Source organism: Pelodiscus sinensis, chromosome 1, assembly GCF_052426305.1.
Source record: "Pelodiscus sinensis isolate ZL-2025 chromosome 1, ASM5242630v1, whole genome shotgun sequence".
NCBI lineage: Eukaryota > Metazoa > Chordata > Testudines > Trionychidae > Pelodiscus > Pelodiscus sinensis.
The window spans coordinates 310,178,846-310,193,351 of record NC_143052.1 but is presented as its reverse complement, the minus strand read 5'-3'; the positions used below and the strand labels follow the sequence as shown (position 1 = coordinate 310,193,351).

Sequence of the window (14,506 nt, the reverse complement as noted above, 5' to 3'; positions counted from 1 at the left end):
AATATAGTTCCCTTGAGAAGGCCTAGCCCATTCCTACAACTTTTTCTTGTGAAGCAGGGCCAGTGCTCTGACAGCTTGCTGGACTGATTTTGCATTTGGCTATCAGGCAGGAAGACGAGTGGTACAAGACAAATAAAATATGGAACTGCATATACTAGATATATTTTGAGTTATTGCCCCTGTTAACCACAGAAATTAGTACCCAGGCTTCCCAGCTGTTTAAGAGAGGACCAATAATATGTACACTATTAAAAAGGCATGTTGAGTTAACTAGAAAGAGGCAGGGCATACTGCTGGTGGTGGATTGTTTCACCCAACATCCTAAAAATAAGATCAAAACCCTAAGTGCAGTGTAGCTAACCAAAAGCACTGCAAGTCAATATTTACAATATCTAAGATAATGGAAGCTGATAATGAAAATGTGTTTGTCAAGGAATGATGTATTATGGCTTTGTTAGTTTTTGCTATGCCTTAACACCTGCTTTATAACAGAAAGATAATTCTTTACACATAAAAAAATGAATGCAGTAAAACACACAACAGTTATTGTTGGCTTTTTCAATGTGCAAAGTTCATAGATATATAGATACTATAGATAATGCACATTAGATTATAAACAATGAGAATACATGCAAAGAGGAACATCTCTGCAAATATTCACTACTGAATAATTACTCACACAATCCTTACCTGGATGGGAACAGAAAATAATGGAATTCAGTAAACTGTCCACTGATAACGATTACTAATGAGTTGGTACCATTCAAGTCAATGAGATTTTCCCATTGACTTGAATGGCAGCAGAATCAGCTATTGATGGCCAGTATGAACTTCTTTTCCCTATCTTGTACATCTCATATATATATATATATATATATATATATATATATATTATGCATATCATACACCTGAAAACAACCAAGTCATGAAACCATCCAGCAACATTTCCGGCCTATTTCAATGTGTGGTCTCATAACTCTTTCCCTACTTCTCCTGCTTTCCCTTCTTCCTACTCCTTGGTACACCTGTTGATGTAGTCTGTCAAATATTCTGAAATATTCTGAAAACAGCACATGAACAGGGAGTGAGCTATTTTCCATCTTTTAGTTTCTGTTAGTTAGATCTAGTTTTTTGAAGTGGATCTTTTTATTTGCTAATGGAATTACTTTACATTTTAAAACCAAATTTGTAACACGCACAATGAATGAGAATATGGCAATATTATAATAATATAACAAAGTAAGACCAGATATGAGCAGTCCTTTGCTGGAAAAAGGTGAAAGGGAGTTTTGCTGAAATGAGGTACAGTTTGAAATCTAGTTATCCACTATGGCTACATCTACACTGCAGGCTTTTTGCGTAAGAATAGTCATTCTTGAGCAAAAACTTGCGGAGCGTCTACACTGCACGCGCATTCTTGCGCAAGTAAATTTACAGTAAAGTGTCGAATAGAGGGCTTCTTGCACAAGAGTTATTCCTCTCCCCACAAGGAATAAGTCCTCTTGTGCAAGAGCTCTTGCGCAAGAAGGCAGTGTGGACGGGCAACAGGGGTTTCTTGCGCAAGAAACCCCTATAGCTAAAATGGCCATCAGAGCTTTCTTGAGCAAGAGAGCATCCACACTGTCATGGACACTCTTGCGCAAAAACACATCTCTTGTGCAAAAGCACATGGCAGTGTGGACGCACTCTTGCACAAGAATTTTTGTGCAAGAACTCTTGTGCAAAACAGTTCTTGCACAAGAAGCCTGCAATGTAGACGTAGCCTCTATATTTAAAACTGAGAAAACAATTCTGCAGCTACCAACAAAGATTTTTTTCCTTTGGGCAGACTATGAAGTTAATGAAAATTATGACTTCAAAGTTTCAAGATAAAGCCCTATGTTAACAAAAAATCTGGAGCTTAAACAGGCTGTCTGTATGGTTCATTTGCTGGGCTTAGAAAGAGAAAAGTATTATATATGTGCATTGAAAGATTTGCTATGTTTCTTGTTTTACTTCTTGAGAGAATTCTGTACCCTTGCCCAAATTCCCTCTAATATTTGCTACAAAACAGTCTTATGAAGTGTGACTTACAATGAGAAAACCAGAAAAATTAAAAAAATTAATTAATATATCTGTGTACTTACTGTGTATTAAACGTAATTTTATAATATACTGAGGTAATATATCATACCTGGAACACACTGAATCAAGTTGGCAGTCATGGCACTGAAATGTGCTCTCATGTCCTTAAGAATTTCAACTTCTTTATCATTTTCAGCCTCTAGCAGCATGCGAGTTAGGTCAACATATTCTAAGAACAAGGCTCCCAGGGCTAAAGTGTCTCTCTCTAAGGCTCCATTTGTACTATGATAAAGAAAAGTTGAATACTTCAGTATGAGAGACAATGCATTTAACTTGTGACAAAATTTAATCTAATCTTTATACACAGATTTAAAGTGCCCACAGTCAATTTTTTTTTTTAAAAAAAAAGCATATTTTGTATATTTAGTAATTGTTTAAAGAAGCTACTAAACCAAACAGAATGAGGACATTACTAATGGAAATTCTTCCATAAAAACTGTCTTACCTATCACTTATAACACCAGCATCAGCAAGTAATTCAAAAATTCGCAAAAGCTGCAGTCTGAGAAGATCTCGTCGCTCACGGCGTTTCTTGTTCTTAGGGTTTAAAAAAGAGATACTTAATACATGCACATGTGCAGACATTAAAATAATGCAACCTGGTCACTGAAGTTGTGTCTAAAGCAAAGTAGTATAAATAACTTATTTGCTACTGATGGAAAACTACTATTTTTGTGTGTACCACAGTATAAGTATGCTTACATAATATAGGTATATTCAAACTTTCTAAACAATTCTCAAAGAAACAGTTTACGGACATATTTGTCCCTGAGGAAAAAGTGGACATGATATTCTTGTAATTCTGGACCAAAAATAACTTTTCATATTCAAGCTCTGGTGCTGAAAACATAGTTTCTTCATGTGCTGAAATATTATCAGCTTACTTTACGTAGAGCTTGGCAGCGTCTTCACAGTCGGAAGCCAATGATGTTGGCTTCCCTTACTCCTCGCAGGAGCAGGAGTACCAGATGCTGGCATGGACACCCTTGGAGTTCAAGTTAGAGAGTCTTAATTAGTGGCGGCAATCTTCCATGGAGTGAAGACGTGGCCTAAGTTCATAAGCACTCGCCTGTATTTTATACTTACACTAGGAGAAAGAGTGGTTTAAGTGTCTGAGAACCCCAAGGCTTCCTCTTCACTTAATACTTCCAGGAAGCTCTCCTTCACCTCCAGAAAAAAAAGCTTTGCTTTATTCCTGACAAATGTGAAGTCAGCTAGCAAGGCTTTCTCTATACCTGAATAGCTGTAAGTAGGGTGACCAAATAGCAAGTGTCAAAAATCAAGATAGGGTGGGGGTAATAGGAACCTATATAAGAACCCTGAATACTATCAAATCAGGACCTATGGTTATCCTAGCCGTAAGTGCAGTCAGCAAACAATTCCTGGGAATGAAGAGGTACAAGGATTATTTGTTTTGTCTTGTCCTATGAGCACCAGAAAGTATGTCTTCTCTCTTCTTCTCCTCTTCCTATTGCTCTAAATTAGAAACAGATCAATGGAAGGCAATAAAACCATGCACTGTGCTTAATAGTGGAATTTGAAAACAATACAGCAGAGCTAGGCAAAATATGGCTCGTGGGCCAAATCGTGGGCCAAGGCACCAGATCTGGCCTGTGGATGCAGCGGGGAGCCTCAGGAAGGATCCCTCCTGCCCCACCCCTGCAAGCTAGTCAGAAAAGTGGCTGCCAGGCCATTTGTCTTTCAACAGCTGTGAGCCCAAGTGGGAAGAAGGAGAGGCTTCACGCACTGCCCTCGTCCCCAGTACAATCCTATTGACCAGTTTCTGGCTAATGGGAGGTGCCTGTTTGAACCACAGGTAGCATGCAAAATACCACTCTCTTTCTCTCCTCAGGCTCAGCTATTCACAGATGCACACTGTCCCTGCAGCCTTTGCAGGGGTAGGACAGGCAGAGGGCCTGCCTGAGAAACATGCTGGGCTGCTGGCCAGGAGTCACCCAGCTAAATGGCCCCTCTCTACCCTCCAATTCTGCCACCAACTACTTTTAATTTAATGTTGCATTTAAAATAAACAAATCTCATTTTTCTACTAACCTCTGGTCTTCTTTCTAGGGCTTCTTTCATTAACGGGTGAAGTTCTTCTACTAATTCCCTAAATTAAAACAAAACAAAAACCACACAAAATACAAACTTTAAAAACAAAATCTTTCGCAACTGAGTCTGTCTCCATAAAGTAAATGCTATTTTTAAGAGTATTACACTACATTCTGTAAGGCTTTTATAACACCTTTACTGATCTATATAGTACAGGGGTTCTCTAACAGGGGTCATGAGAATTCTACATAGGGGGTTGTCATTCTTCACCCCAAAGCATGCTTTGCCCCAGCATGTGTAATGGTGTTAAATATATAAAAAGTGTTTAATTTATAAGGGTGGGACATCTAATGTTTTTAATTTATAAGGGCAGGGGGATCGCACTCAGAAGCTTGCTATGCAACAGGGGTCACCAGTAGAGAAGTTTAAGAACCACTGGTCTAATGTATGTTCTCTCCCAGCTACATATTTTGGCATGGATATCCTTATGATTCAACAAGGAAAGACAAATCTTAGGAAAGTCCAACTAGGACTTTCATTTTGCCCACACTTGACATTACAGTTGGGCTGCAGTTTCTGCAAGGCAGAGGAAGAAAGTACTAATCTATTGATAGTTTAGATTAAATATAATATGAATAGAAAGGTAACTTTTGCAGTGCTTATGAAATATTAGGTTATTGGGGCTATCTATAGCTTCACTCAGAACTTCCATCCAATACCACATCACAAACATACACTACTAATTTAGTGCTCCTTGTCATTCCCTGCTTTCCTTCTCCCACAAAATTCAACATCCTATTTATTACATAGTACTAACATTTTAGAATGAACATTTAAAAAATTAATAACAATACATTAAAACAAAACCAGCACATCTGAATTAAAAGCAAGTGCCTGAAATTATTGTAAATTATGTGGTACCTGAAAACAAGAGAATTTGTTCGTCCAAATCCTAATACAAGTGATTCTGTGATTTCTATACTTTCAAGTCTCATCAAAGGTACTAGCTGCTTTAACAGAACTCCAACAGATGGGGTTCCTATAGCCTAAAATAAATGTATTAAGAAATTATCACTATTTAATAATTAGCATTATCCATACCAAATAAACAATTACAGATTTCAAAGCATGAATGAGTATTCAACAAAGAAATAATACTTTAAAAGTCAAAAAGTGCCTTTTGTAAATCATAATGAAATGACTTTAGAACTAACTGTGGACATGTTCTAACAGGGCTGTCTTCTACATCATATCCATGTTAGTAAAGTTTAGTAAATATACAGATCAAACAAATTTCAATCACAGATTTTAAACATGATTTAAATCAGCAAGCAGAAAACCCTGATTTAAATAACTGATTTTAATCTTGTTTTACATTTGAAAGTAGCTATATTAATTAAAAAAAAGTTTATTCTCATTGGTTGGTAACCAGTAAAACATGTTGATTTGCAACCAGATAGACTCTCTCACTAAATGTGGTGCTTCTTTATGTTAAGATACACTATATCTATTCACATTTTTAAAGTCATTAGGCTACGTCTAGACAGCAGCACTATTTTGGAATACCAGAAGTATCCTGAAATAGCAATTCCACTTCCAATTTTGAAATATATTTTGAAATAATGGGCGCGCTATTCCAGCATCCCTGTAACTCTCATTCATGAGAGTTAAGGGACTTGTCAGTAAAGCACTTTATTTCAAAATTACCTCGAAGTTGGCTACACAATTTTCATAGTGCAAATTGCATAGCTTATTTCAAGGTAAGGGTGCAGTGTAGACACTCTTAGAGACCTTTTACTTAAATTAATCCAGACTAATTATTTCACTCTTTTATGTTAGAAAATGTTGAATGGTGCATTTGTTATTTACTAGATGATGATTAATATTTACTTGTGATTGATGTTAAGTTCTATTTGGACATAAACAGAAATTAAATTTAAAATATACAAAATAAACTATTTTTAATTAAATAAAGCTTCTTTAAAGTGCAATCAAATAGTCTAATATTCGTTGTGGTTAATTTAAATTATTTTAATAAACTATATTAAATTTAGGCCTTGCCATAAGTTGTTGATTTCAATTTAATTTTAAACAGCATATTTTTAATAAATAAACCTGAATTTAAATTAAATCACCAGATTTAAATTTTTAATTGATTTTTATCCATTTTGGTTTAAAAGTTTTCTGTATTTTCAAAGATAACATTGCACTTTATCTCTTAAGTTTATAATATCAATAAAAGACTCCAATCAAAGAATTTGTAGGAACTATTACATTTTTCATGCAGTTAGCACTTGGCCTTTGGTTTCATATCACACCTCAGAATTGCAATAATGACCCAGAAATGCATCACCCATTGTGCCTTATTGCTCATGTCTGTGTTACAATATTACTTAGCAGAGTGGTTTGCATTAAAATCATGATGTACATTAACATTGGTAAATTATGTGCAGTATTTCCATACTTTGAATATATGCTACTTAGAGTACAAATTACCAACATAACACACGAATATCCTGAAAATAACATCAGACAACAACATTACTGTTTAATGGAAACAGTATAATGTGCTATACAGATGAAACAAATCACATACATCAAAATAGTCTTCAGATATACTTTTATCTCTATTACTTGACATGTAAATTCTTTTAAAAACTTATTTAAAATAATTACAGAATAATTCTTCTGAAGCATGCCATGTCACCTTGTTATCGTAGCTCACTGTTCCATCGGGAGTGGTAGCCATGATCTCTGGAGTTGAAGCACGTAAGTGTCCAGGGCTCATAATACTTGGTTTTGCTACTCCAAAGCAGAGAATAAGATAGTTTCTCCACAGAGTTACATAGTTGTCTGCACTGCTTGCTGTACTGGTTTTCTTTGCATTAACAGGGATACTGGAATTTTTTAAAAAAATAGTTAATTCCAGTTCCTAATTTTAATTTTAACTATACTATTAAATATTATATGATGGAGAAACAAGTTTAACAAAGGAAATAAGAAAAGGAATCATTACAATGTTAAGTCATATCAAATTCCAAAAGGTTTGATACTAACATAGTTGGACTATCACACTGGTCTGAAAATGTGGGACTACAGAATTTATATCATAATGTTAAAAAAAATGAAAACTGTGTATAGATATCACTTACTTTGGATCCACAAGAGGCATTACTAGCTGTAACCTGGTAAAAGCATATGGCCAAGCATAGCTAAGAGCTGTTGGACAGTGTTTTGGTAAATTCTCTTGTCTAAGAAAACTGAAGAGGCAGAGAACCCATGGATCTTTGACTGACTGTGCAAATATCCAGACATGGGAAGGGCTTTTTACATCATAATGACTATTTACTAAGACTGCATTCCATTCTACCAGCCACTGCAAATCCACATTGTGTGTTAATGGTAATGTAGTCTGTGGAGAGAAAAAAAAAATCAGAATCACAGCAGTAATAACTAACTATTGCCCAACTATTTAGGCCACAGTTCAGAAGGGCACTTTGGTGTTTCTTTCCTCAATAAAAGTGAACTTAGTCATATACTTAAACATTTTGCTTAACTAATGCATCAATCAGTTATAAATGCCAGCTCATGTGAAGATACAAAAAAAATGTCTTTACTATATATTCTTTAACTCTTTTCTTAAGAAAAATATTGGTGGGAATAAGGTGAATAAGGGAATTGCTGGTGTGGTACTAGTGCATTTACAAAGGCAACTCATGCTGAACTGAAAAAGAAATGCATTACGTGTAGTATACAAATGTACTGAAATACAATTGCAATTTTTAGACTATTTGTATATCTTCTATATCTTCAGTATGTGGGACAGGAATTTTCTGTGCATTTTTAATAGCTTTCTTTAACTATTTCACATTTTGTAGTTGCTCAGCACATATGCTTGGTGACCCATTAGCAATCATTCTTAATAAACAGGTACTTACTGAATCAGAAACTGCCACATGAATAAAACTTTCAAGAATAGAAGAACTTAGTTGATCCATGACATCAATCATAGGCCTGTCATCATCCTGTAAAATGAAAATAAGAAAATTCAGCTACTTTCCTTAGCTAATTGATTGTTTTGTCTTGGTTTAATATCTGAACCAGAATTACATGAAAGATTATAAGATACAGAATCTGTAAAAATATATGCATTCAGGAGGTTGTCTTGATGGATACATTTTATCTTTCTGTATTAACCTCAAAGTCAATCCCAGCTTGTGGTTTGAAATAAAGTTATTTACTGGCCATAGTTCATTGTTTACTGAACAAAAGTATGTATCGCAAAATCCCATATGACTTGGGACATCTGGCATTAAAGGACTAGAAGTCTAGCTTAACTGTTTAACTAAAGCATTCCTTTTCTATGAACACATATTTGTGTTCTCAGGCAGGCAGGCAGCTAAAGAGTTCAATGTATTGGGGCCAGCAGCACACAGCAAGAATCTACATACTTTTATGTCTATACACAAGAGTTAGACTTCTGTACTGCACATGGAATATTATATGTGAATAAATGTTTATTGGGATACAGGCGACCTCTGCACTTACGACCTAATTGGTTCCTGGAGAACCATCGTAAGTCAAGCTGTCATAAGTCGAACCCTTATTTCCCATAGGCACAATGATATAAAACATTTCATACCTGAATAAATACCAAAATTGACTACGGAAATGGAGGAAAACTAAACTAAACAGTTCAAATAATGCACAAAAATAACTAAAAAGTGAAGACTGCTGTGGCGGAGATGCACGCAGTTCAAACAGCAGCTGTAGACTGGCAAGTCTGACTGACCTTGTGCATTTCCTGTTTTGGGATGACGCATGGAGTCTGCATCTTACACCGTAGTAAATGCAAGCTGCGGATGTAAGTTTTTGGTTTTTTAGGAGCTATCTTGCATGAAAATTTTTTTTGTAAATGCGGGGGGTCATAAGTCGGGCAGTCGTAAGTCGCCTTTATTTGTACTGACATATTAGAATAGAAATTTTATTTTCTGTACTGCACATGTACAGTAAAATTTAATAAAATATAAAATTATTTCCCCAATACCTTTGTGTTTAGTTATACTAAAAAAACCTTACAAATATTTTGATGTTATGCAAAACTGGATGTGCTTTGTGAACAACAGGCTTTGCCTAAAGAACATGTGATTATTGGTTAATAGTTAATAGACCATAAACTGTAATGTCTGCAATAATCACACCAATTAAAATTGCACTTTCCAAATAGGTCAAAAGTTTTTGTTAATAAAAAAATGACCTGTTGCATTATACACATTACGGTGATGCAACTCTGCTAATTTTAGTTTAGAGCTTCATCTCTGGAGAATTTTCTTTTGAAACTTCTAAAAGGAATGCCATACCTCTGTCTGCCCAAGGGCAAGAAATAAAGCACGGATCTCTCTGAGAATCAAAACTGCTAGTTTACGTGTAGCAACCTGGAAACTACAAAGTAGTACCAGTGCAAATCCTTCCACAGCATGCAGTACGTTGGAGTAAGGACTTCTTTCAGACTGTATCCTATGGCTGGATCCATTTGGTATCAACTGAAAAGAAATGAAAAACTGACATTCAAAAGAGGGAAATATTAATGTGGGGGTGATGTTAAGGTTACTGAGAAATGTTCTGAAACCTTAAAACAACGGTGGGCACCCTGTGCCCCACAGGCTGCACGTGGCCTATCAGGGTAATACGACTGTGGGCAACGAGACATTTTGCTGACATTGACGGTCCATACGCACCACCCCCTCACAGTGGTTTGCCATTCCCAGCCAATGGGAATTATGGGGGCAGCACCTGCAAGCCAAAGGGCCACAGGGATGGTCTGGCCACCACTTCCTGCAGTGTCCACTAGCTGGTAACGGTGAACCATGGCCACTGGTTGCTGCAGGGCGTGGTACCTGCAGATGGCGAATGTCAACAAAATGTCTTGCAGCCCGCAACCATGATGGGTTGCATCGGCTTGTGCACCAGAGGTTGCCCTCCACTGTCTTACAGGGAACTCGATACTCCATTTCACACACAGGCACTTGAGAAAGAGAAGGAGAATACGACAGTGAGAGAGATATTGGAAAGCGTGATTGACTCTCTTACACTTGGACAGATGGTTTGTTCAGTCTCTTCCTCTGCTGATCACCCACCCACTCTTGAAAATTAAGCCTTTTTAATTCTCAATTTGGGCACCTAAAATATTGGATACCTAAACACACTTTTGAAAATCTTGGCTATAAACAACTGTTTATCCAAACAAAATGAGAGATTAGGAATTTATTTGGATATGTGGAACTCATATAAGCTAGGTTTTTCATGTTTTTGTCCCCCAATGTGCATCACTAACTAAATGACATAATGATTTTTTTGGATAAGTGGGGCTTATAAAAGTAATTAACAGGAAAACATCATTTTATTTCCTTTGATGTTAGCAGTAAAATAATATGACAGATTAATTCATGACACAATATAACATCTGGGAAGAGTTTATAAGGATGCTCACAAACCAGTGATCTCTGATCATGAATGTGTCAAATTCTAGAACGCTTCAAGGGTACCACTGAAAACCTGTGTCATTTTAATATTCTCTGTCAGTTTCAGCACTCAGAAAAAGTCTCCCTGTCTGTCCCACCCCTTCTATGTGTTTTTATTAAGGAGCCTATTTTGGTTTCATATGCATCTTCCTCTGTTGTTGCACTACAATGACAAGAGGGCAACAAGCTATTCTAGATACATTTAATCCTGCCTCAGCATGAAAGGATGGACTAGATAACTTCTTCGGCTCCAGTCTACATTTCTTTGCTTCTGTGTGAGAACTGAACTAATTGCTTTATAGAAAAGTCCAACTGCAATGAATTCTGCTAGGGCACAACTTGAGTAAGTAATACATATATAAAACAGAATAAGGTCCTGGAAAAGTTAAATAGCATCATAAATGGGTACAACTATTAGAATTCAGTTCTCTTTTATTCATACCTCTGATGATCTGCTTTTTATCTGTTCACCAACTTTTCCTGGAGTATGTATTACAAGTTTCCATTGTGTAAGCAACTGTAGCAGCAACTTCAGGGAAGTATCAAGAAGAGTGTGATTCATATCGTTCACTTCACGTAGTAAGAAGTTAGTAAAACCAAAGAGCACATCCTCTCGCCAGTCAACAAAGTCAACAAGTAGACCCTGAAGAGAATTTTGTGCAATATGTCGAAGTTCATCATCCATGTGGATAGAGAGTCTGTATTTTAAAATAAAAGCATCACTAAAAGTGTAAACACCATTAAAAGATATAAGTGAACAAAATACATATTAACACTCTCAGAAATTCAACATTAATGTAAAATTTCATAAATCTATTTAAGCTTTTATTATTGATCACAATCAATATCCTCAACATTTTACAGAAAATCTTGCTATATCAGTACTTGAATACATAAACAGAGCCAAAAGACATGTTTACTCTTGACCCAAAATATGCTACAGAGCAGCTTTAAAATCAACTTATTTCTTCACTTTCAATAGCATGTTTCAAGATAGTTGAAATAAAGCAACTTTGTAGTTTCTCAAAACAATACTGCTGATTTGATAACTCATGAGATCAAAAGCCTTTCAGGATAAGGCATGCACCTCGGATATTTTTTTTTTACCTCCAAGGTAAAAATCAATCAAACAAGCAAAAAAAAAAAAAAAAAAAAAAAAACCAACCAACCAACAAAAAACAACACCTACCCAAGGAATGCCAAAGCAGGAAATTATAATTACTAAGAGAGGATTTTTAAATTAAAAATTAAAAATTCCTAATTAGAACACAAACATTGCTTCATACTCTAATTTCTTCTGAGAAATTGAAATAGAAGCCACAAGATCTCAGTACTCTCCATATCTGAAGAATCAGAAGTCTATCCCCCCCAAAAATTTGCTAAAGACCTGGCATTTTAAATTCCAGTTTCTCTATTTTATTTTGCTATCCTTGTCTAATGAATAGCAAACCATGTTTCCTCTTTAAAACAAAATGAGAAAGTAACTTTATAGCTTGTAGCTAAAGATCAGTATGCTCAGCACACGTTTAAGTTTGTCACTAAAACAGTTTGCCATTTCAAACAGAAAGGGCATTGTCTCAATGACTTGATTACCTGCATCCTGCTTCAAAGACATTTTAACACCAGACTTGAAAGAGAATCCTCTGAACTGTCATTCATGTTTAAATTTGACACTTTACACCTAGGTCTTAACAAAGACACTAATTACCTTACCCATTACAAAGATAGCTTCCCCAATTATCACCTCTAATATCATTAGCTCACAGACATTTACCTCCCCGCCTCATCTCCCTTCTGTTCTGAAATTTGATTTGTCCTTTTCATGTGTGTTCATTTTTTTGATTGTATCCTTTGGTATATATGGTCATGCCAATTTTCTTCCACTATTTGATCTGAGGAAGTGGGTCTAGCTCACGAAAGCTCATCACCTAATAAATCATCTTGTTAGTCTTTAAAGTGCTACATAGTCCTGTTTTTTGTTTCAGCTAGACCAGACTAACATGGCTATATTTCTATCACAGTGTACTAAGTCTTTATTACCAAAAGTTGGTAAAGTTGGTGGATGGACTATAGTTTCTAAATAGTTAAATTTACTTCACAGAACACAGAATCATAGAACCATAGAACTGGGAAAGACCTCAGAAGGTCATCAAGTCCAGCCCCCTGCTCTAGGCAGGACCAATCCCAACTAAATCAACTCAGCCAGGGCTTTGTCAAGCCGAGACTTAAACACTTCTAGGGATGGAGACTCCACTACTTCCCTAGGTAACCCATTCCAGTGCTTCACCATTCTCCTAGTGAAATAGTTTTTCCCAAGATTTTCCTAATATCCAACCTGGACCTCTCCCACCACAACTTGAGACCATTGCTCCTTATTCTGCCATCTGTCACTACTGAGAACAGCCTTTCTCCATCCTCAGTCTCTCCTCATAGGTCATGTGCTCCAGCCCCCTAATCATTTTGGTTGCCCTCTGCTGGACCCTCTCCAATGCGTCCACATCCTTTTTGTAGTGGGGTGCCCAAATAAGTGTTGTGGTTGGATTTGCACTTCCCTGTGGGACCTATGAGGAGAGGCTGAGGGAGTAGGGTCTGTTTAGTCTGCAGAAGTGAAGAGTGAGGGGGGATTTAATAGCAGCCTTCAACTTCCTGAAGGGAGGTTCCAAAGAGGATGGAGAAAGGCTGTTCTCAGTAGTGACAGATGGCAGAACAAGGAGCAATGTTCTCAAGTTGTGGTGGGACCTTACAAGACGAAATATTTCTGGTAAGCCATTCGGATACTTACGACGGCCCCATATCTAATACCCTGGATGGAAGCTTGTACTTAAGCACAGAGGAGTCAGGATAACTCAACTACCTTACATCTCTGACCTCAAGACCTCCACCATGTACAGTGTAGATACAACAGAGGTGGGCAAGATACGGCCGGCAGGCTGTATTCAGCCTGCCAAGCCATTTGATCTGGGCGTGGCCCACCATGCTGCCCCCTCTTCCCAGGCCAAGCAAGACCGGGGCGGAGAGTGCATGAAGTGTCCTGCCCTCTCCAGGGGCGCGTGGCACCAGAAGGAACTGCCAGCTGTTCAAAATTGCTGGCAGTTCCTTCTAGGTGTCACGTGCCCAGCTGGGTGGGGGTGGGAGACTTTGCGGGAGACTTCCCACACTACCCACCCCAGGCCAATTGGAGTTGGTTGCCATGATGATTTGCTTCGTCATTATCATCCAATTAGAATTCCATTTTAAGAGGAATGTGTTAAAATCATAAAGCAACAGTATCCTGACACCAGACTTGACATATAATTAGAGTGTTCTGTGCTGAAAGTTCTTTGCTACCATAATCTCTTATCATAATTGTTGTACAACTGCTATGACATCTACAAGTCCATCTCCATTTTACAAATGCCATTCCTTACTTCCGCCTTCCCCCCCCACCCTTTACAATAGTGATATTGTATCCAGAAAAATCAGAGTGAAGAACCCCAGCTCAAGGAGATAGAGATACAAGCACTCTAACCTCTCTATTTTTCTCTCTTTTAATAAAAAATAATTATGATTAGGCTTGGAAAAATTAGATTTTTATTGGCGAATGTCAATTCCACTGTACACTCGCAAACAAATATAAAAATATTTCCACCAATAATAATTAAAATTTACATGCAAAGTAAGAAAAATACTGCTTAAGAACTTAACAGAGTTTGATTTGAGATATTTTGTATATTTTGATATTTGCTGTTGACAGTTTGTGTTAGATTTAACTTTTTGAATGTTAACTTCTACTGTCATTAGATAATTACTAGCTAACATCTCATTATCTG

The 14,506-nt window shown here is 36.8% G+C and overlaps 1 protein-coding gene across 15 annotated transcripts in view; it reads right to left on the bottom strand.

Annotated features, from left to right (window-relative positions):
• The window catches only part of FRY (FRY microtubule binding protein), a 349,943-nt gene that overhangs the window by 113,354 nt on the left and 222,083 nt on the right, over positions 1-14,506 (bottom strand). For all 15 annotated transcript variants that reach the window (XR_016348538.1, XM_089775547.1, XM_089775550.1 and 12 more), the window contains 9 exons: positions 11,140-11,395; positions 9,537-9,719; positions 8,115-8,201; positions 7,329-7,588; positions 6,884-7,073; positions 5,098-5,222; positions 4,177-4,234; positions 2,570-2,661; positions 2,174-2,346 (listed from right to left, as the gene is read on the bottom strand). Coding sequence is in view for 14 of the 15 variants with exons in the window: in XM_089775547.1 (XP_089631673.1) it covers positions 2,174-2,346; positions 2,570-2,661; positions 4,177-4,234; positions 5,098-5,222; positions 6,884-7,073; positions 7,329-7,588; positions 8,115-8,201; positions 9,537-9,719; positions 11,140-11,395 (1,424 nt within the window). In the remaining variant the exon portion in view is untranslated. The remainder of the gene's footprint in view (positions 1-2,173; positions 2,347-2,569; positions 2,662-4,176; positions 4,235-5,097; positions 5,223-6,883; positions 7,074-7,328; positions 7,589-8,114; positions 8,202-9,536; positions 9,720-11,139; positions 11,396-14,506) is intronic.